The 22721-nt window shown below is 36.5% G+C and overlaps 2 protein-coding genes across 2 annotated transcripts; both read left to right on the top strand.

Annotated features, from left to right (window-relative positions):
• The first annotated feature begins 6147 nt into the window (after positions 1 to 6147).
• On the top strand, positions 6148 to 11150 carry LOC132188860 (uncharacterized). Its single transcript, XM_059603426.2, has 3 exons — positions 6148 to 7718; positions 8149 to 10609; positions 10698 to 11150. Exons 1-2 carry the CDS (start codon positions 6290 to 6292, stop codon positions 10572 to 10574), a joined length of 3855 nt encoding a protein of 1284 aa, XP_059459409.2. The 5' UTR covers positions 6148 to 6289; the 3' UTR covers positions 10575 to 10609; positions 10698 to 11150.
• A 2451-nt stretch (positions 11151 to 13601) lies between these two features.
• Positions 13602 to 20397, top strand: TXR1 (Protein Transporter, Pam16). Its single transcript, XM_059578619.2, has 4 exons — positions 13602 to 13770; positions 14873 to 14960; positions 19787 to 19920; positions 20025 to 20397. Exons 1-4 carry the CDS (start codon positions 13768 to 13770, stop codon positions 20145 to 20147), a joined length of 348 nt encoding a protein of 115 aa, XP_059434602.1. The 5' UTR covers positions 13602 to 13767; the 3' UTR covers positions 20148 to 20397.
• Positions 20398 to 22721: the final 2324 nt, after the last annotated feature.

Here is a 22721-nt window from a genome sequence, read left to right as displayed (position 1 = left end):
AGCATACCTGCTATGCCTTGTTCTTCTTCTTTTTTATCTTATCTTTATTTATTTGTTTCTTTTTTAAATCATATATTTTTTCTTTTTTCTTTTGTTCATCTACCTTGTGTTTTGTGCTTTTGTTTGTGTTCTGCTATGAAGCATGTAAAACAATATGTTGGCGCGCAGTCCCTGAGAGAAGAATTTAAAATTAGGAAAGATAATTAAGTAGATTACCTCGTAAGTACAATCCATCATAAATTAATCAAAACTCTTGTACTTGAACGGTAGTTTTTATTAAAAAATTGATAGGTCAAACTCTAACCAGTAAAAAGCTATTCTTTTTTTTTTTTTTAATCACAAATTAAAAAAACACTGCATGCAAATAAATAATCACAATAAAAAAAACACTAATTCATTTATTAATTGTTTAAATTTAAAAATAAAAGAAGAAGAAGAATTAATCCACATGCATACAAAACAATTAATTAATAGAGTTAGATCGATTAGTATGATATTGTCGGCAGAGCAATTAATATGGAGTCAACAGAAGAAAATAGCCATTGGCTAGTGCGATCTCCAAAAGGCATAATCTTTCTTGTTAAACCAGCTCGTTCGAGCAACTTTTAGTTCTAGTATATGGCTATTTTGTATTAGTTTTTCGGAGTAAAATATACATAATTTATACAATAAATGTGGCAACATTAATGTGTGAATCAAAATAAGATTTTCTCTATTTTCAAAGTTGATATCAAATTTTATAAATTTAATGGTGTATTGTGTATGTGGTTTTCACACGACAAGAATCGTCTCAAAATGGAGATGAGTTATTCTATGGTTAATATTTTATTTTATTGCATCTACCAGTTATATATTAAGATTAACAATTTTTACACGACATTCAAACTTGATACGGAATTAATGGGTTATGATTGAGGAATCTGACCAATTTAATTAAATTAATTTATTAGAGTTGACGTATATGGTCTTATATCTAGCTAGGGTTGATAATTTATAATACAAGTTATACAACCCGCAAACCCGACACAAACCCAACTCAAAATTAAATGATTAGGGTTTATGAGTCTGACCCGTTTAATTAAATGGGTCGGATTAGAGTTGACCTATATAATCTTATGCTCATGCTTCGATACGATCCGTACCCGACATGCAACATAATAATAGATAATTTTTGACATGACACGAAAACCCGATCACGAACCCAATACAAAATTAGAGAGTTTGAGCTGATGGTTTTGATTCGTTTAATTAAATGAGTTAGGTTATGATTGACCTATATAATCTTATAGACATGTCTCGAACCCGACACGCGAACACGAATTGCCACATTTACTTGTACTCATATGCCTCAACATAACCCGTATCCAATACACAAACACAAATTGTCACTCTTACCAAATGCATATGCGAAACGAGGCTGGGTATCCACTGCACATGCATTATTATTAATATATTATGATTTTGTTTGATTTTTTTTTTTTTTAATATACCCCAGGATACTCAAGCTGTACGTGGATCTCATATATAAAAGAGACTGCATGTGCATCAAGTTTAAAACGACCGCGTATAAGCATTTTCTCTAGTTTACTTTCAAGTGGGATCTAGTGGACCAAATAGTTAGTGAGGTCAATATCTGCAATCTGATCACCCTAAAATTGAAAAATAAAAAAGTCCACGTCTTGAACGGTTCATGGCGCCATTTAATTACTACTTATATATATGAGCAAAGCAACACTGTATTCTCATATATAATTAATCACAGTTTATAAATAAAAATTGTGTGCATCTTTGCACGCTTCATATTTTTCCAATTAATTAAACAAGGAATGAAGCATATGAACCCGTTATTAAAAGGAATAATAATAAAAAAAATATATACAGCTAATTAATAAAAATATCTCTTGGTTTGGATCATAAAGAAATGTTTATTAATGCATGCAGAATCTCAACCCAGGCTGCCCATTACTGAACCCTCCCTAAGCAAACTGCGAATAATGTTGTCATCCATGTGAGAACAGATGGACCAGTTAGATAATGAAGTCGGTGAGTCGTTGAGCAAATAATTATTGGAAAATTTGAGAATATATCAATTAATTCATCCAAAATAAATAAAAAGAATATATATATATATATATATATATGTATATATATATATATATATATATATATATGGTTTGGACAAATCAGAATTTTACAATGAAAAATATAGAGAACATCCTAGCTAAAATAAATTATCTAAAGATAGAAAGGAGTTGAACTTTTCAAAACAAATATATATATATATATATATATATATATATATATATAATTGAAAAGATCAACGAAAATAAATTTATTTCGGGAACCTCATATATATATAAATAATGTAGATGATAATGTAAAGATAATGTATTTTTTGTTTCTTGAATTTCTATAATTAAGTAAGATTTAGTCCTGAATAAATATCTTAATTGCATCCTCTGTTCATGCAAAAGCATATGGAGTTTTCTAGATATTAAATGATATAATATGGAAAATATTTGTAAATAGAAAATGATAATTATTTTAAAAGAAGGAAAAAAAGAAAAGAAAAGAAAATTTAGCAATAAACTTTCTGCGACTTCATATAAATTTCGTAATTTATGGACAAAAGTACTCTTAGTAGAACAATTATTGGATATGTCTGTTCTTTGTGTAGTTTCAGGATTTTGACCTAACTAGGTCCCATATAGATATCTATAAAAAAAGATATATAATTGACAAAAAACAAAAGTTTGAAGTACGGAATAAGAGATGTTTCAAAGTAAAGTGATTTACATGGCTCAAGTGTAATCTTAATTAGATATATATATATATATATATATAAACTTTTGGGCGTCATTTTCTTATAAGTCAGTTTTCAATTGTGGGTTCTATTAATGTAATTTGCATCATTTAGTATAGAGTCATTTTTCATGTCGAGTATGGGATCGAATGAGTTGCAACTTTGTAGTTGAGTCATGGAATGGGCGACCTATAACTGAAGTACAATATTTGATGGTATGTTACGATTTTAAGTGTCTCATATAACTTAAGTAAGTAGTGATTTTTGGCACACCGACATACTTGAATCGGTGTTAAAATACTATAAAATATTATTAAAATAATATTTAAACAGTAAAAAAAATAAAATAAAATAATATTTTAACACCGGCATGCTTACTGTTCAAGCACGCCGGTGTGTCAAAAATCACTACTCAACTTAAGTACAATGTTAACTATGTATATATAAACATTTTTTGTAATGAAATTATGGAGTTTGACAAGAAAATTAAAGCCTGTAAGTTATCCTTATAAATACCTATCACATGGTTTATATATAGATTGGGGAAAGAAGGGGGGAAAGCAAAAGGCCAAATAATGGTTGTAGGTTTAGGTAACCTTCACCTAAACTTAGATTTTTTTTGAGAAATAAGATATAGATATATAGGTTGGCCCCCCTTTGATGACTTCACCCTTAGTAGCCACTGAAAATGTCATAGTTTTTAGTCCCCATTTGCCTATCATATGCATGTATGATTCCATATCTTCTTTAGCTTCTTGAGCAGTGATCACAATAGTAAAATAAACTATTCAAACAAATCAAAAGATGAGACTGTGTACATTTCCTCAACCCCAACCACTCACACTTTCTTTAAAGTTCTAACTAGGCCTTCCTTTGAAGGTTTGTCATCACACGGCATTGACTGAGATAGAGACATAGAGAGAGAGAGAGAGAGAGAGGGGCTTAGGTAGAAAATACTATATGCTTGCTGGCAAACATCTTTTACCCTAATGAAATTCTTTTGACCAAAGGCTGCCGGATTTCATCCCTATCATGGATTATTTTAGAAGACGATAGAAACTCGATTATTTTGTCTAATAAATATTCAATTTTTGTTTTCTTTTGTAATTTTTTTTTAAAAAGCAATAATATTTATTTTTGGTCTTTTTTTGGGTATTTAAAAAAAATGAAAAATAATATTTTTTTTCATAATAATGTCATTTTTTTATAAATTACAAAAAAAAAAAAAAGTAAAAGCTGAACATTTATTAGGAAAAATAGTTGAGCCTTTAACATTTTTCTTAATGTATTAGGGTAAATATTGGAAAGTAAAAAGGCAACATCGGATGCCAGAAAATGGTGCTCTTTTCTTCATTATTTTATTGATGCCCACATAAAAAATAAGAAGAGGAAGAAGAAGAAAAGTACAGGAAGTTTTGTACTCTATATACAAACTAGGAAGAGATGTCGGTGGAAAATGAAAATGAAAATGAAAATGAATGATTAAAGAGTGGGTGTTACTCTCCCATGTGCAAGTCTTATTTAAAAAGATTAGTTAATTATATATAATTGCTTTTTCTTGGTGTAACAAATAGTATTATAATATTGATTTTAACTACTTAACTATTTTAAATGTGAATATACAATTTCATCTGGTGAAGTATATATCTGATTACATGATTTTCTGTTACATCCAGGAAATTTTGTACCCGTGTCACTTCAAAGACACGACATCATGCACACACAAATAGACGTTGAAATATAAATAAAAGAGAAAGAAAGACAAAGAAATGGTGGGGAGCTTTAGAATCCTGTGGAAATAGGCTATGATCCACACTGTTTACGACAAAGGGGAGCAATTCTGAGTGATGGGTGGTCCAGGGAAAATTTCAAGTCTAGGATTCCTGTGGACCTGAATTTGCATGTTCAAAAGGAAGCTTGAGTTTATTATTTCTTGCAAGAAATCAAATTCACCCCCAAAATACTTATTCTTTTTTTTTTTCTTGCTCTTGAATGCAGCTCAAAATCCCACAAAGGCTGCAATGCCACTTGATTGGGATCACATGACTAATAATTGAGAGATCACATGCACTTGCAGCAGAATATGTAGAGAGTTTGGTTTATCCTCAGGGCCATAAACATGTTTATTGTGAAAATGGTGGGAAAAGGGCTCCATGATTAGGAGAGTATTCTCTACTGATCTACTCCTTTTTTTTTATGAACAATTTGGTGAACAAATACAGAGCCGCCAGTCCAATCAGGAGTACTGCTTATTCCAGCCCCTAGTTTTCAAATAGTCTACCAAACTAAATGATAAAATGAAGCCAAATCTAGATCCAAGTGTTGCCCAATTTTAATATTAATAATTAAAAAAAAAGAATTAATGTAGATATGTGGATACATTATTGCATGTATAAGGAATCTTAGATGTTTTTACCTTGATTTGTGGGAATAAATAGGATCAGAAACAATTTTATGGTATATATTAGATTTTACAGCATTTAACATTGTTGTCTCTGTTCTTAAGTTATATAACATTTTTAAATGATGTGGTGTTTATGTATATCGTTAAATGCCATAAAGTTTAATATGAACAATGAAATGAGAAACGCTTAACTTTATTCTCTTACCTATCTTTTGTCCATCTCTTATATTCATCATTGAATTTGTAAAACCCTAAAACGTGTCTCACAAATTTCATGTTAGATTTTTAAAAAAGATGACAAAAAACATGACATCAAACACATCTCCTATGAAATGGTCTCTAGTCCCTCTCAATTTCACTTGAAAATATCTTGTACCCAATTTCCTAAAGTCTTTTTTTTTATAATTTTTTTTGAAGTAACCATAAAGTCCAATTAAGATAGAGCTCATGATAATATTTCAAAAAAAGAAAAAAGAAAAAAAGAGAAGGATCCAGAACACACCAACTGGTTAAGATCCTTGGGAAATCATCAGCATTCTTTTACTTTTCAAGCTTTCGGACTGGAAATTATGGCATGTTTCTTCTTGTTGATTAGATCGAAAGGTAGTGGGTGCCAGTAGTGTACAGAAACTCAAAGACTTTCTATGGTTACCGTAGAAAATAGCTTAACAATGCTTAGAAGTAACAATATTTTTTTTGGAATATATATATAACTTGAATATGTAAAAAAGACACGTAGTTGGGGCGACTGGGCCTCGGCCAACCGGGGCTGCCTCGAGCGTTGAAAAATGAAAATGGTGTTTAAAATTGAAGGCCAGCAAGACAAGTAGACAACTCCATTTGTTGAATTAATCAAAATAAAAAGAAATAATTTTTGAATAGGTCCCTTCTGACAGCTCTCCCTCAACAAACTCGCTTTTATTATAAATACAATTTCCTGCATGCCTTTGGTCATCAAAAAACCCACACCCCCTCTCGGGCCCGGGTAGAAGCATCTCTCAGGCGCTCCACTACTTTTCCAGAGAAAAAGTCTGTGAGGCTCTGACACATTGGCGGAGGGCAGTGGGGGTTTCCGACAACCCATGACGATTGCAGGGCTCGACCCCTTTGGGGGTCGTCTTTGGCCTCAAATGTTCATTGCTTTGGGCTTGCTTCTTGTTGCAAGCAGTGTAGGTTCTGTCTCTGGAGATGCTTACCCTTATTCTTCTCCACCACCACCACCGTATGAGTACACGTCACCTCCACCGCCGGTTCACTCTCCCCCACCACCATATGAGTACAAGTCTCCACCACCACCGGAGAAATCTCATCCACCTCCATATGAGTACAAGTCTCCACCACCACCGGAGAAGTCTCCTTCATATGAGTACAAGTCTCCCCCACCACCGGTTCACTCTCCACCACCACCGTACGAGTACAAGTCCCCACCACCACCGGAGAAATCTCCTCCACCTCCATATGAGTACAAGTCTCCACCACCACCGGAGAAGTCTCCTCCACCACCATATGAGTACAAGTCTCCCCCACCTCCGGTGCATTCTCTACCACCATATGAGTACAAATCTCCACCACCACCGGAGAAATCTCCTCCACCACCATATGAGTACAAGTCTCCCCCACCACCAGTGCATTCCCTACCACCATATGAATACAAGTCTCCTCCACCACCTGTTCACTCTCCACCACCACCATATGAGTACAAGTCCCCACCACCACCGGAGAAATCTCCTCCACCACCATATGAGTACAAGTCTCCCCCACCACCGGTGCATTCCCTTCCACCATATGAATACAAGTCCCCCCCACCACCAGTTCACTCTCCACCACCACCATATGAGTACAAGTCTCCCCCACCACCGGTGCATTCCCTACCACCATATGAATACAAGTCTCCCCCACCACCAGTTCACTCTCCACCACCACCATATGAGTACAAGTCTCCCCCACCACCGGTGCATTCCCTACCACCATATGAATACAAGTCTCCCCCACCACCAGTTCACTCTCCACCACCACCATATGAGTACAAGTCCCCACCACCACCGGAGAAATCTCCTCCACCACCATATGAGTACAAGTCTCCCCCACCACCGGTGCATTCCCTACCACCATATGAATACAAGTCCCCACCACCACCTGTTCACTCTCCACCACCTTATGAGTACAAATCCCCTCCACCTCCGGCCAAGTCTCCACCATACTACTACAAATCCCCTCCACCACCTGTACACCCTCTACCACCTTACTACTACAAATCTCCTCCACCACCTGTACACTCTCCACCACCATACTACTACAAATCTCCCCCACCACCTGTACACTCTCCTCCACCATACTACTACAAATCTCCACCACCACCACCCAAAGAACTTCCTCCTTACCATTACATCTCTCCACCTCCACCTGTTCATCACCACCCATTGATAGTCAAGGTCGTTGGAAAAGTCTATTGCTACAGATGCTATGACTGGGACTATCCTATCAAGTCACACGACAAGAAGCATCTCAAAGGTACACTACTTGTCACTTTTTTTTCATCGCCCTCCCTATTCATTATTCATTATTATTTTTTTTATTTTTTATTTTTAAAGAAGAAGAAAAAGCTTGGTGAACATGATCTTTCAAATGCGACAGCACCAATTTTTGAAAATACGAAGATAAAGATCAAGATATGTTCATATTGTTGGTGATGTGTACTACATCCCACGATTGCCCTTACTGCATGTAGACCTCAAACCATTGTGAAAGGAGGGTAATATAGTCTTTTTGAACATTGTGTAAATAAGGCTCCAAACCCACATGTTTTTATTAAACCTTGTTGCAAACACAATAATTAGTTATTGTAGTAGGTGATTGGATATGTCATATGTTTAGTTAACGTTGGAAAGCGACCGATGCTAACATGATTGGCGTTGAATTGTCTTATTACTTGATGGAGCAGGTGCCGTAGTGGAGGTGACTTGCAAAGCAGGCGAGAAGGAGATCAAGGCCTATGGCACCACCAAGATCAACGGCAAGTTTAGCATCACAGTTGAAGGCTTTGCCTACGAGAAGTACGGAGGAGTAAAGGCCTGCAAGGCCAAGCTCCACGCGCCACCCAAAGATTCGCCCTGCAACATCCCCACTGACCTGCATTGGGGCAAGAAGGGTGCAAAGCTCAAGGTCAAGTCTGAGGACAAGTACGAGGTTGTGCTGTCAGCCAAGCCATTTGCCTATGCTCCAAAGAAACCTTACAAGGAGTGCGAGAAGCCCAAGCCCATATACAAACCACCTCCTTATGTTTACAAGTCTCCTCCACCACCGGTTCATGAACCACCATATATTTACAAGTCTCCTCCTCCACCCCCTTACGTCTACAAGTCTCCACCACCACCGGTTCACGAGCCACCTTATATTTACAAGTCTCCTCCCCCACCACCTTATGTTTACAAGTCTCCACCACCACCGGTTCACGAGCCGCCTTACATTTACAAGTCTCCTCCCCCACCACCTTACATCTACAAATCTCCACCACCACCCGTCCACGAACCACCTTACATTTACAAGTCTCCTCCCCCACCACCTTACGTCTACAAGTCTCCGCCGCCACCAGTCCATGAACCACCATACATTTACAAGTCTCCGCCACCACCACCTTATGTCTACAAATCTCCACCACCACCGGTTCACGAACCACCATACATTTACAAGTCTCCTCCCCCACCACCCTACGTCTATAAGTCACCACCACCACCACCTTACGTCTACAAGTCTCCACCACCACCGGTTCACGAACCACCTTACATTTACAAGTCTCCTCCCCCACCACCCTACGTCTACAAGTCACCACCACCACCACCTTACCTCTACAAGTCTCCACCACCACCGGTACATGAACCACCTTACATTTACAAGTCTCCTCCCCCACCACCCTACGTCTACAAGTCACCACCACCACCACCTTACCTCTACAAGTCTCCACCACCACCGGTACATGAACCACCTTACATTTACAAGTCTCCTCCTCCACCACCTTATGTTTACAAGTCACCACCACCACCGGTACATGAACCACCTTACATTTACAAGTCTCCTCCCCCCCCACCCTACGTCTACAAGTCACCACCACCACCACCTTACCTCTACAAGTCTCCACCACCACCGGTACATGAACCACCTTACATTTACAAGTCTCCTCCTCCACCACCTTATGTTTACAAGTCACCACCACCACCGGTACATGAACCACCTTACATTTACAAGTCTCCTCCCCCACCACCCTACGTCTACAAGTCACCACCACCACCGGTACATGAACCACCTTACATTTACAAGTCTCCTCCCCCACCACCCTACGTCTACAAGTCTCCACCACCACCAGTTCACGAACCACCTTACATTTACAAATCTCCTCCCCCACCACCCTACGTCTACAAGTCTCCACCACCACCAGTTCACGAACCACCTTACATTTACAAGTCTCCTCCCCCACCACCCTACGTCTACAAGTCTCCTCCCCCACCACCGGTACATGAACCGCCTTATATTTACAAGTCTCCTCCCCCACCACCCTACGTCTACAAGTCACCACCGCCACCACCTTATGTCTACAAGTCTCCTCCCCCACCACCTTACGTCTACAAGTCTCCACCACCACCAGTTCACGAACCACCATACATTTACAAGTCTCCTCCCCCACCACCCTACGTCTATAAGTCACCGCCACCACCGGTTCACGAACCACCATACATTTACAAGTCTCCTCCCCCACCACCATACGTCTACAAGTCACCACCACCACCGGTACATGAACCACCTTACATCTACAAGTCTCCTCCCCCACCACCATATGTCTACAAGTCACCACCACCACCACCTTACCTCTACAAGTCTCCCCCACCACCGGTTCACGAACCACCATACATTTACAAGTCTCCTCCCCCACCACCATACGTCTACAAGTCACCACCACCACCGGTACATGAACCACCTTACATTTACAAGTCTCCTCCACCACCACCATATGAGTACACGTCTCCCCCACCACCAGTGCACTCCCCTCCACCACCATATGAGTACAAGTCCCCACCACCACCTGAGAAGTCTCCTCCACCATATGAGTACAAGTCTCCACCACCACCGGAGAAATCTCCTTCATATGAGTACAAGTCCCCACCACCGCCGGTGCATTCCCCTCCACCACCATATGAGTACAAGTCTCCCCCACCACCGGAGAAGTCTTCTCCACCACCATATGAGTACAAGTCCCCGCCACCACCTGAGAAGTCTCCACCACCATATGAGTACAAGTCCCCACCTCCACCCGAGAAATCTCCTCCACCACCTGTCTACATTTACGCATCACCTCCACCTCCAACTCACTACTAGGCTCCATAAGCTCACCACGTTCCAACACCAATCATGTAAGTTCAATATTTCCACTAAAATTTATGTTTACAAGTTCAATTTATTGTAAGTAATCTCATATATACTCTTGATTTTCACATGCAGGTTTTAGTTTAAAGAATGCAATAAAGGAAGGCTCAATTAGAGAAAGATACATGAATCAAGCATCCAATCCAAGTTCATTCAATAAGATCGCTTCTACTTCTCTGGTGGCCTTGTTGCACATTACAATCTTATTCTATTCAAATGGGAGTGGCCTCAAAGGATTACACGATGAAAACCGGATTAGGAAGGGGGGTTCGAAAAATTAAATTATATGATGACTCGGATTTGGATATGCCAGCAGCCTGCCACGTTTGATTTTGATTTTATATTTTAAAAGTTTCCACTCGGTAATATCTTAGGGGGGTTTCATCTAGTCATTTATGAATTGTATAGAGTACTGCCGGGGGGATGATTGGGTTTCTATTTATTGTGCTTATTTGTTCGTTGGAATTCCTTGTGCTTTGTGCAATCAGATTATCCTCAATAAATTAAGATATTTCTGTTACAATATTATCTCTTTCTTTTTCCTTCCTACGTTAAAATGACGCATGCAACCCTCCCACTACTGTTGACTCCTAAGTCTTCACAGAAGCTTCCAACCCAGCTTCTTTCACTCTGTTATACGTGCTTAAATTGTTCTTTTCCTTCCCGATTTCCATCCAACATATATATTCCCGATTTCCATCCAACACATATATATATCGGCAGCATTCAGCAATCAATCACTCCACCTCTTAAGGGTTACTGCCTTCTGTGGAAAGGGTAAGTGCCCTAAAGAAAAGACAATTCTGCTGGGGTGACATCTTTGGAATGTTGTAGCTAAGTGGATAATGAGTGGATGTTGAAGCGTATCTCCACGTCTCATGAGAAAAAGCAAGAAAAGTAAAAGTGTACGAAATTCAATATATATAATCCATAAAAGAACATAATCGCAAAAAGTGTGTGAAAAATATGCTGAAGCTTTATTCATAATTGGTCTCTTAGCTTTCATCTTTATCCATAGGCAAAGTAGGTTGCAGCTACTTCTAGGCTAGCTAGTGGGATGGATGGCTTTCCTATTCCCTTATCAATATAACATTTATCTCTCCAAATTATTAACCATTCAAATAATAAATTATTGCAAACTAATTCTAGATTAATTTACCGATAACAAATCAAAACACGTGAATTTCTTATATTATTGTCTATATTACTAACAATTTTTTTTTTTTTTTTGACATGTCTGCACAAGAGAGGAAAGAAAGATTTGAACTAGTAACCTCCACTTCATTAAGTGTGGACCTAACCGATTAAGCTACCTCTTAACGACATATTACTAACAATTTGATCATGTGATAATTGTATTGAATAAGTTTCAGACAATAGTTAATGCTCATAATTGTTGATTGTAAATTTGCACATTGGTTTCGTACACGGTGGCCCTTGTTGCCCACAATCACCATAAACATGTCGGATTTTAATACGAGTGAGACTTTTGGGATGGAAAATGAATGAACCTGCTCTGGGGTTATATATATATCCATAATTCTTCTGTAGCAGGTGAGCCACAGCTGGAAAGTCGCCATCATCATCATTTGCCATGCATTACAAGGTCATGAAAAAGTCTAAAGTTGACGGCCCCGCAATGTTGAAATCTTGGTGCTTCTGCCCATCTGCATCTGCGGGTGCAAATATTCTTCCTGTGTATAGCAGTTGTATGTGGAATTGGTCTGTTACTACTCCACCACTCTCCACGTGTACCTTAAAATTTATGAGATAGTTAGAACATCGTTGTCCTGTTCTATATTTTCTTTCTTGTATGTGATTTTCAAAAATCAATTCGGATTTTGGTCCATATGCCGTCCAAATGGGGCTCCGACCTTTTCAACTCATCAATGGAGGAAATTAATAAATAAATGTATTGGTGAAATTCTATATATATATATTTATCACTTTCATAATATGTTGTTCCTTTTGTACGTACGACAGAAAAAGCATCAAAGAGAGAAGGTGCCAAAGGAATATAAATGTATAATCATTGGACTAGCACCGATGAAAACCATTTTTTCTCAAATAAATTTCATATTATTTAGTGCAACTTGTGTTTGTTGTTTTCCACTGGAGATTAGGAATCGAATAAAGGATGCTAAACTGTGAGATGTGATCATTAGATGAGTGAAAAAAAAAAAAAAAAAAAAATCAAGACCTATGACTAGTCAACAACATTTTTTATTTTATTTTATTTTATTTATTTTTTTAGGTATTATCGTGAGATTGAAGTCACGTCAACATTTAAAAGTCCTACTCATGGTGACCTGGTCAAATTAGGAGAGCTAAAGGTTAAGGCAAGGGTTAAGATATAGTAGCTCGCCAATTAATACATAGGTACCTACGTGTAAGGGAGGGGAAGGGAGAGAAAAGATTAGGGCATCCCTTACCCTATTCCTCAAGGCAGGAATGGCGGGATGGTTAAGCAACCATAGCTGGTTTGAGCTAAAGCAGTTATAGCTGTTATGCTAAAATGAGTAGCTTTTATAACTTCAATTTCACTGAATTGATGTGACAGTACCTATTAACCTTTATTAAAAGAGAAAAAAAAAATTAAAAATTAAAAACCGATGGATACCCTCCATCGTCCCATTAAGATGGGAGAGGGATGTGCAAGCAAATTATAAAAGAAGTATAAATAAATTGTAGATCTAGTATTTTTCAAAAATTAGGTTGTCTTCAATGTTTTCTAAAACAAACAATGGCTTGCGTTGGATGCCAGTCCAGCTGCACTTTTGACACCTTTTGAATGGCTTGGACAACTTTGGGCCTCACATAATTATATTTGACGGGTCATAGGCTCTATTCTATCAATCCTGATGGTCCTTATGTGCTTTCTCAAGGCCCAAACCCATTTCAATTAAAAGGAACTATGAAGCGCCGTCGTATTGCTACTTTGCTCTTACAACACACGCGTCCAACCATCACGTTGGATCCTTCTAGCCCCAGCTCGACCTGTTTAGCATTTCCAGCAAGGAGTTTCCGTTTCTTTCCCTCTCTAAAACCCCTACGAAAATCTCTCCTCCTCCAAAACTCTCATCGCGAACATTTCGGGAACCCTAACCGCAGCTCATAAGAGATATCGATTCTATTCGTTTCAGCTATGGTATGTTCCTCTCATCTCCTCTCTTCTTCTGATTCCATCTTTTACCGTTTTTTTCTGTTTGGTTGCTGAGAAAACCCAGCAACGGAGAATAAACTGGCAGGAAGCGTTGTATTTTTTAAAAAAATTTATTTTTAAAAAAAGGAATGTTTCGTTAAGCTAAGCTAAGGATCTTTGTTTTCCGAGGAATCATAATTAATCGGATCTTTAGGTTTTAGGGCTTTATTTCTCAAGAACCAAACATCGTTGTAGCTTAGTACATTACATGTTACTATCGGAGATTTTAGATTTGCTATTGGCTCTTGGTGTGTTAAAGGCCTTGATTATTGCTGCGATGTCTGTAAATGTTACTATATTCATATCGTTAGCTTAGATGAAAGAATACCTATGGTTAAAAAGATAAACGCTATACTAATAATACGGTAACTCCCTCTCAACGATGAAGCGTATCCCCCATTGTCTCATTGGCCGACGTTGACCCCTGTTGTTTTGGGGTCATATCTAGTTCGAATAGCTGTCCTGAATTCAAGTTGATTATGTTTCGCCTCTTCCTCAGAGAGTTTAGTGATATATCTTTTAATACAATAGTTATATGACAAGTGGGTCTTTTTATCGGATAAATTAGTCCTCAAGCTCGAGGTCCATGTACGTTCTTGACAGTCCATCTTTGTCTCAGTAGAGCCTCTTCAGTGGCATGTTTCGGTCCTCTTTTTTCTTTGACAGATGGTTAGAACTTCATCTGGGTTCGAAACCTACTCTTCATTCATTTAAGAATAAGTTCCATTTACACGGTCTCATAATCAATCATTCATGTATTTCTGGAAAAGCGATTGTATTGATGGGATTTGGTATGATACCTATGGGATCGAAAAAAGTGGCTCTTAACAAAGGTATCATAAGAGTTAGGGAATGGGAAATTTGTAAGCTTAAACATTTTGTGCATAAATGTGTGTGTGTGTGTGTGTGTGAGAGAGAGAGAGAGAGAGAGAGAGAGAGAAAATTAATGTTTAGGATCTACAATCATTTTTCTTGCTTACAAAGCCTTGATCATTGACTTTTCTATTACATTGACTTGTTAATTTATTTATGTATCTATTTTGCACAGGCTGCAAAGATTCTTGCTAACTTAATTGTGATGGGCTCTGGTGTGTTAGCAAGGGCTTTCGTTCAGGCTTACCGCCAAGCACTTGCAAGTAAGTAGGAACTTAATGCTTAGCATTGTATCTATCTCATGGTTTCCTTTTTTATTTTTTGTTTCTTTTTCTAATTGTTATTATTTCTATCTTTATTGTTATATGTGATAAGTTGCTGCTAGAGTCAATTCTTATATTTGAAGTTGTGGCTCATGTGATCATATTTTGTCCATGATTAGGGGGTTTAAACTTTAAAGGTCTAATAATAATACTATTTGGTAATGGAGACAGCCCGATGGTGCAATCTCTTTTATTTATTGATTGTCACTTGTAACATTTTTAGAGAAAGTGAAAGCTCCGTTTATAATTTTATTTGTGCTTGGTCTAGTTTTTTGTTTTAATTATTTTTTTATAAATAATAATTTTATTGAAAGAAAAGGGCAAAGTGTGTGTTTGGTAAACCTTTTTATTGTGAGTTTTTTGTTTGAGTAGTAATAAGAAGTGATATAAAAGTGAAATAAGTTGACCTATGTGAGAGAAAAGTGAAAAAAAGTAGTTTTGAAAAGATGATTTTTTTTATGAGAAGTGAAAATAAGGGGAGGGGAAGGGGGGTGTGGGGTTTGCCAAACGGTGCCAAAGCCCTCGTACCCGAAAAGTATACAGTGACCATCATGTTATAGTTCTACAATCTAAAAAATTAATCAGCTCTACAAGATTTGATCAGGAGAAGTTTTTTTTTGATAAGTAATCAACAGAGACTACAACCCAATCCAAAAGAGATCTCAAAAAAGAGGATTCTAAAGAAAGCAAATTGGACTCACAATCCTTAAATAGATGTTGATTTCTTTCTCACCAAATACTCCACATTAAGCAAGCAGGGGTAACTTTTTAGATGGCCTCTTTGGGATGTCTCCATCCTTCGATGTTCCAACAATGAAGCATTTCTAAGATATTGTTAAGCATAGCCCACGAAACTCTGAATAAGCTGAGCACCAAGTGCCAAAGATATTTAGTGTACTCACAATGAATGAGAAGGTGATTTACAGTCTTCCCATTCTTTTTACATAGGCAACACCAATTTACAATAGTGAAACTCCGCCTTCTAAGATTATCAACCGTGAGGAATCTACTCATAGCTATTGTGACATCCTAGAAAGTTAGTTCATCATTGTGAAGATGAATTGCCTACATTGAGTGGGTAGATTATAAAAATGTTCATGGATGCTAAGTTTTACATTGATTCTTTACTATGTGATATTGAGCTTTATAAGTGATTCTAAGGAGCTCTAATTACAACTTGACTAAGTGATAGGGCATATGTGATTGTCGTTTTCTCTGGGTTGTAATGGTATCAAAGTAATCTATTAAGAGGCATTGCATGGCATGGGCCTTGACAAGGACGTCAGGGATTTAAGCGGGGGAGATTGTGACATAAACCGTGGGGATTCTTCCCATTGTGAAGATGAATTGCTCACATTGAGTGGGTGGATTATAAAGGTGTTCATGAGTGCCAAGTCTAATATTGGTTCGTTACTTGGTGAGATTGAGCTTTATAAACAATTCTAAGGAGCCTCCAATTACAACTTGAAAAGTCCTTTTAGAGTGAGCGCAGATGTGGCTAGTGTTTTCTTTGGGTCATTATAGTTGTCATCCATAAAAAGAATTAGGAAAATAATTTTATGATAAAAGGATATAATTTCCAAAATATAATGTGAGAGAGGACAAACTCTTTTAAAGGTTGACTGTGACATAGTAATTAATAAATTATTGGTGTGAAGCTTGTATTTCTGTTATTATTTTGTATTTTTGCATTTATTGTTGCTGTTTGTTGGTTTGTCTCCCTGTATCATTCGGTTTTATATGTTGGTGGAGACTTTTGCATCCGGAGTTTGTAACTTCTTGATGACAAATTATGCCCTGATTTCAGCAGTGCCTTTCCCTCCTCAATCACCTTCCAATGGTTGTTGTTGTTACCTAACAGAGATTAGAATAGGGTTGAAGGGTTTTTCGAAGGTCATGCCTCTGCCTATGTCCCCCTTTTTAGAGGTTTAGGTAGGGTTAAAGGGTCTTGCGAGGGTTATGCCCCTATTCGTCCTCTGTTTTGGTGCTATACCGCTTTATGTGGCCCTTTTCTTGGCTTTTGCCCAAGATGTAAAGGACTGGGTCGTTTATGGTCCCTTTGAGATCATTTATGGACTCATTTCCTGTTTTAAGTTTACCGTTTTGGCACTGTTTCTTATGTTTGGGCTGCTTGTTGGGAAGCCCACCCCTCTTAGATTTTTTTGGTCCATTGTAACCCATTTTCTTTTTTATATAATGGAATGTACTTGCAAAAAAAAAAGTCATAAATATATATGTTTAAAATATTGTAAACTTTGTACTAGTTTTTAAATATTTTTCAGTTATTACGCCAACCTTGTCAGACTCAATGTAATTGTTAGTTGTTTTAGACCAAATGGCATCTCCCCCCTTGCAACAAGGGGTGGAGGATATGGTCATGGCTCCAATTCCGTATGGTTCTTGAATTATATTTGTCTATTATAGAAGTAATATTGTGTTATATCTCTTTCCTATGTCAAATCTACGACTACATTCCTGTTTACAGTCAAAGATAATATCCCAATTTTTTAGGTGTATTTGATAATTTAAGAGTATCCAAGAAGTATTAGATTATAATTATTATTTAAACGTTTGATATGTTCATGAAGTAGCTGTGTGCATAGTAAAGCTGCCATTGTTTTGAATTCTCGGTTTATTTCCACGAATATTTTAGTATGAAATTTGAGATACTTGGATAATTAGGACAGTATAAATTTTTATACCTAAATTGTCTTCCCATTAGGGATAATTTTCCATTATGCCAATAGGAGTCTTAGAAGAAATCATATCACATGGCCATTTCATTGAATCTTATGGTGTCTTTGATTTGCTTCTCATGAAACAAATTTAAAAAAACTGCTTTCACAATGGGAATGAGAATGAATTTTACTTTTTTCAGTTGTTAGTTTGTCAGTGTTTTTGATAACAAAAACATTTACCTCATAAAAATTCCTAAAAGCGGCCTATTTTGAGAAAAACTTCCAATAATAGCTTTTGAGAATGCCCTGTAAATGGCTAATGAGGGGCGTGTGCAATAGATTACCATATGCAGTTATACACATACTCTTACCGCATGAAAAATGACTACTTTCCATTGCAATTCATTATTTCTTCCCACCATCAGTTTCCTATTTCTTTCCTGTATATTTCTGAAGAACCTTAGTTGGTTCTCTGTCTGTCTTTTCATGGCTTAGCAGGGGCTAGTATTAGATTTTCCAATGTATGTTTCGTCATCTGTTTTATATACACATCCTGTATGCATAAGGTCTTTCCTCTTTCTAATAAAACTTTTATTCCTTATTCTATGCCCAAAAAAAAGGGTTTCATCAACTGTCATATTTAATTTCAATCAATCACATATTATCGTCAATGCTTATTAACTTCGTGCTGAAAGGTGAAATTTGAAGTGTGAAATGTGTTAGCTTATGGGGTAGAATCTGTTGTAGCCATTTCCTTTACCAACACTTCATGTTATATAAGATTAATAATTCAAAGAGAGCTGTTTTTAAACTTTGAGGTTTTCTTATGTCTTTCATACTTCGCATGCTTTCACAGTTTTGCCACTTACTATCTGTTTTTATCTGTCATTATAAGATAGTGGTTCTTTACGGTATAGGCTGCTAGGTATGCACAAGAGGCAGTGGAAGGGAATCTTTACTGATACCATAGTTATATATATTCTGAACAACTTGATCTCAGAATTGCAGAAGTTTAGTTCCGGGGACTAAATCTGGCAGTCATATATGTTTTTAACGAATTATTTTCATAGATAGTATTTGTTTGTCCTCTATTTGTCTGGTTTTTTATTTATTTCATGCGCCTGGAGTGGGCCAAGGCAAGGGAGTAAATCTAGCCATCTTTGAGAATTAAGAAAGGTCAACTGCATACTTCTTCATCTTCCTCTAATGACAAAGCTCAGGAGGTCTACCTTTCCACCAACCACCAGATTGCAGCAATCACTTTTTTTCTTGTCTGTAATTAGTCACAGCGTGGCGTTAGAAAACCTGCTAGTAAAATTATTAAATTGCAGTCTTCTCTGAAAATGCACCTTTGGATGATCTGGTTCAAGTTGAAAGTGCCAGTTGCAGAAGAGGGAGATGAAGAAGGACGTGTTCTTGTTTTTGGGAACAAACAATTGTGTTTTGAGGCTGTGAAAAAAGAGTTAAAATTGAAAATTCCCCAAGGACAAGGGGAAGATGAATAAAGGTTGTGTATTGTTTTAGCAATTAAAAAAAGTGTCAAATTTATTTAAAGAGACGTGATGGCTTATAGTTCTAGTGAAGATGTAATCCTTAATTAGAGTGGAAGGGGTGATATAGGTTTCATATAGCTGATTTTTCCTATATACTCCATTGTTCAGTTGTTATTGTTATTATTATTATTATTATTTTAAAAAAGGTAAATGTCCAAAAGTGAGACTCAGGAAAAGATCCTAGTGACCAAAGATTTTGCAGCAAGATTTGAAAAATCTTCCAAAGAGTGCTCTTATCAAAGTGCTGATCATTCTAATGGTGAAGAATTTGATCAGACTCCATTAGAACAATATATTCAGGAACAATTTAGTCAAGCATCTGAATGTGAGCTGTGCTGGAGTGGTCTTTGAACCCAACGAAGCTTGGTTCTTTACAAGACTCAAACTTCAGCAAAATCCATAAGATTTAGCCATCTATAAGGTTCTCAAAAGATTGAGCAACTTTTGTGATGCCTGCACAACCACCAAATAATTTATTGTAATGATTTAAGATGTTTATACATGCCCTGAATTAGTTGTATGCGGTATTCTACAGATGCCTCAAAATCTGGTGTCGCCCAAGAAACATTACAAAACACTGTCCGTAGAGCAAGCAAAGGAATGACAGAGCAAGAAGCCAGGCAGATTCTTGGCGTCTCCGAGCAAACCGCTTGGGAGGAGATTATGAAGGTCAGGTATTTCTTGTATATTTATCTTTCTTTCTTTCTTTTTTTTTTTTTTTTTTCTGGGCATTTGTGGACATAGATTCTTAAAGATCCTTTTAAATGATCCAGAAATATGACACATTGTTTGAAAGGAATGCCAAGAATGGGAGCTTTTATGTTCAGTCGAAAGTTCACAGGGCCAAGGAATGTTTAGAGGCTGCCCATCGAGACAAAGGACAGGGCCCTAGTTGAAAACTCAGTGGTTGTCTCTTTGCATATAGTGTATCTTTTCTCCTTTATTGTGTAATTAATACTTTTGTCTTATGGAAGGGCCTGAATGAGAGAAATTGTATACATGACGTTGTCTATTTCGTCTTCTTATAGTTCAAAATGCTTGTGCGTCAGGTCAGCCTGGTTGTTCCAACGTGGCCCCAATAATGATGTTTGCCCGAACTATCCAAAGGACCATTCTCAATGTATTTGACAAAATTGGACTTGTTCATCTACTTTTCCCAACCCCAACCAAAAAAATAAAAAAAAAAACTATTTTTCTCTTTGGAGTTTGTAGGTTTCATTTTAGGTGATGGCATGACTGAGCTTTAAATTTTGTAATTTCCTCTAAAGAAAATTGCCTTATTAGCTCAGGAAAAAAAAAAAAAAAAATCATCCAAGAAAATCTTGTAAACAAAAAAAAAAAAAAAAAAAAAAAATCATCAAAGTAGAGCACATCCTCTCTCTTTCCACTGTGCTTGTGCTTTTTCTTTTCTTTTTTGAGTGCTTTTTATGTTTCACTAAAGATTAATACAAGGAGGCTTTTTTCCTAGCTGCTTTAGTATCTTTTTCATCATTATGAAACTCTTTTTCAATTGCCAAAAGTCTCCATGACAGTATAATTTATTGCTTGCTCTCATGCAGGTTGTTATCATGATACACAGTGACAGTAGACTCCTTTACCATGATTTAGTCTATGTTGCCTTTACTCTTTTCTTTTTAAAAAGAATAAATACTAGTGATATTCAAAGTCCTTGACATAGATTAAACTTTTATCCTCCATCAACATATATCAAGACCAAGTCCAGATGAGATGTCTTTGTTTTCTAGTTAACCAAGAGGGACACAATTGGTTGAAGGTAAGGTAATAAGGTATGAATGAGAGGAGTCTAACATGGCAGGTGGGTGGACTTGGTTTCTCTTATGAATCGAATCAGAATTAGCATGAATGAGAGACCAAATTTATTTTTCATTTTTAAATTCCTATATATAGTGGATCTCATGTATTTTCTAAAGAGTAATACTATTTAATAGACTATTATACGACTGTTATATAATTATGATGATGTGACAGTGAAAACTAACATTTTTTTTAAAAAAAATTCTTTTTACAAGTGTTGATTGTATAACAGTAGTATAATAGTTTACATAGTATCATTTTTTTTTTCTCTAATGACTTTGTATGTTGTTCACAAACTTGTGACAATCTTATTAGATAAGTGAATTTAGCATTTATTTTTTCTGTTGTTTAAAAGCTTAAAATAAATAGTTTTCAAACATAGTGTTTTCAGATGCCTTTCCAATTTTCATTTTTAAAAATATTCTTCAAACACAAAACATAAAACACTTGTAGAAAACTTCTTGTATCTTCATATAAAAATGTTCTAAAAATAAATGCTCAATTTTTTCCTCTAAGCTATATGTTGCTTTACTTGACACTCGGTTCCTCCAATTTAAGCTTTATTTTTTTTCTAAGCCCTCCAATTTAAGGTTGATTACTCTCTTTTTAGTTCATTCATAAACTGTCCTACCGTAATTCTTGGCCATTTTTTAAAACAAATGAAAAGCACTTTTGAAACATAAGGTTTAGAAAAACCCTTATTAAGCTCCCATCCAAATGAAACTTAATTATCCTCGTGGGTTAACATATTACAAATTGATGGACAAACTTCCCAAATATTGTATCAAATCAAACCCTATCTTCACGTATATTTCACAAAATCGAAGAAACCCAAAAAATAAAATTAAAAAATAAAATTAAAAATCCGCTATAGTATCTATGATTGGGCAATTTTTTTTTTTTTTTTTGTTGTGAAACATACACTCCCTTTTCTTTTATGACTCACATCTCATGTATTGCCGACATTTATATCAAGCATTTTACAATTGTAAACCCACTAAAAAGACAATTGAGAAAGTAAAATTTTGATAATTTCCTTTTACAAAGCCAAAGACAATTGAGAAAGTCATGCAAATGAAAAATCAAGACCCATAAATTAAAAGAAACATGGCCAAGGAATGAATTGTCCTCTCAGCTCAGCAAAAAACATTTTTCTGTTTTCATAAACAAAAAGAGTAACACTATACGTTGTCATACAACTAAGAGGGTGAAGCTAAACACAACGTGCCGGCAATTTTTTTTAATATTAAAAAATAAAAGAAAAAAGAAAAATTAGCCTGGCGTGCTGTGAATCACGGCCCCAACTAAGAAGATGTGGCAATGAACATCAGTATTTGAATCTAGAAAAGTTTATGAAAAAAAATCAATAGATGGTCGTATAACAATATATTAAATAATATTTATTTTCTTAAAATCAATAAAAAATACAATTCAAAACACAAGAAACTTTTTAAATCACTTTAATATTTTTTTTATTATTTTTTTAACCATTAACAAACGTACCCAAAATGCTTTGTAAGCTTACAAATTACAGTGAATGTTGTGTGTGCAAAAATAATAATAATAAAAAGGATGGTGTGTTTTAGTGGGTAGCTTTTGGTGATGGGGTTGATACTTTACCAAATCCAACCATTCCCAGCTCCCCCCCTACCGTC

This window comes from Corylus avellana, chromosome 2, assembly GCF_965113065.1.
Source record: "Corylus avellana chromosome 2, dhCorAvel1.hap1.2, whole genome shotgun sequence".
Taxonomy (NCBI): Eukaryota; Viridiplantae; Streptophyta; class Magnoliopsida; order Fagales; family Betulaceae; genus Corylus; species Corylus avellana.
Note: the sequence above shows the minus strand (reverse complement) of the source record. Positions and strands in the feature narration are given on the sequence as shown.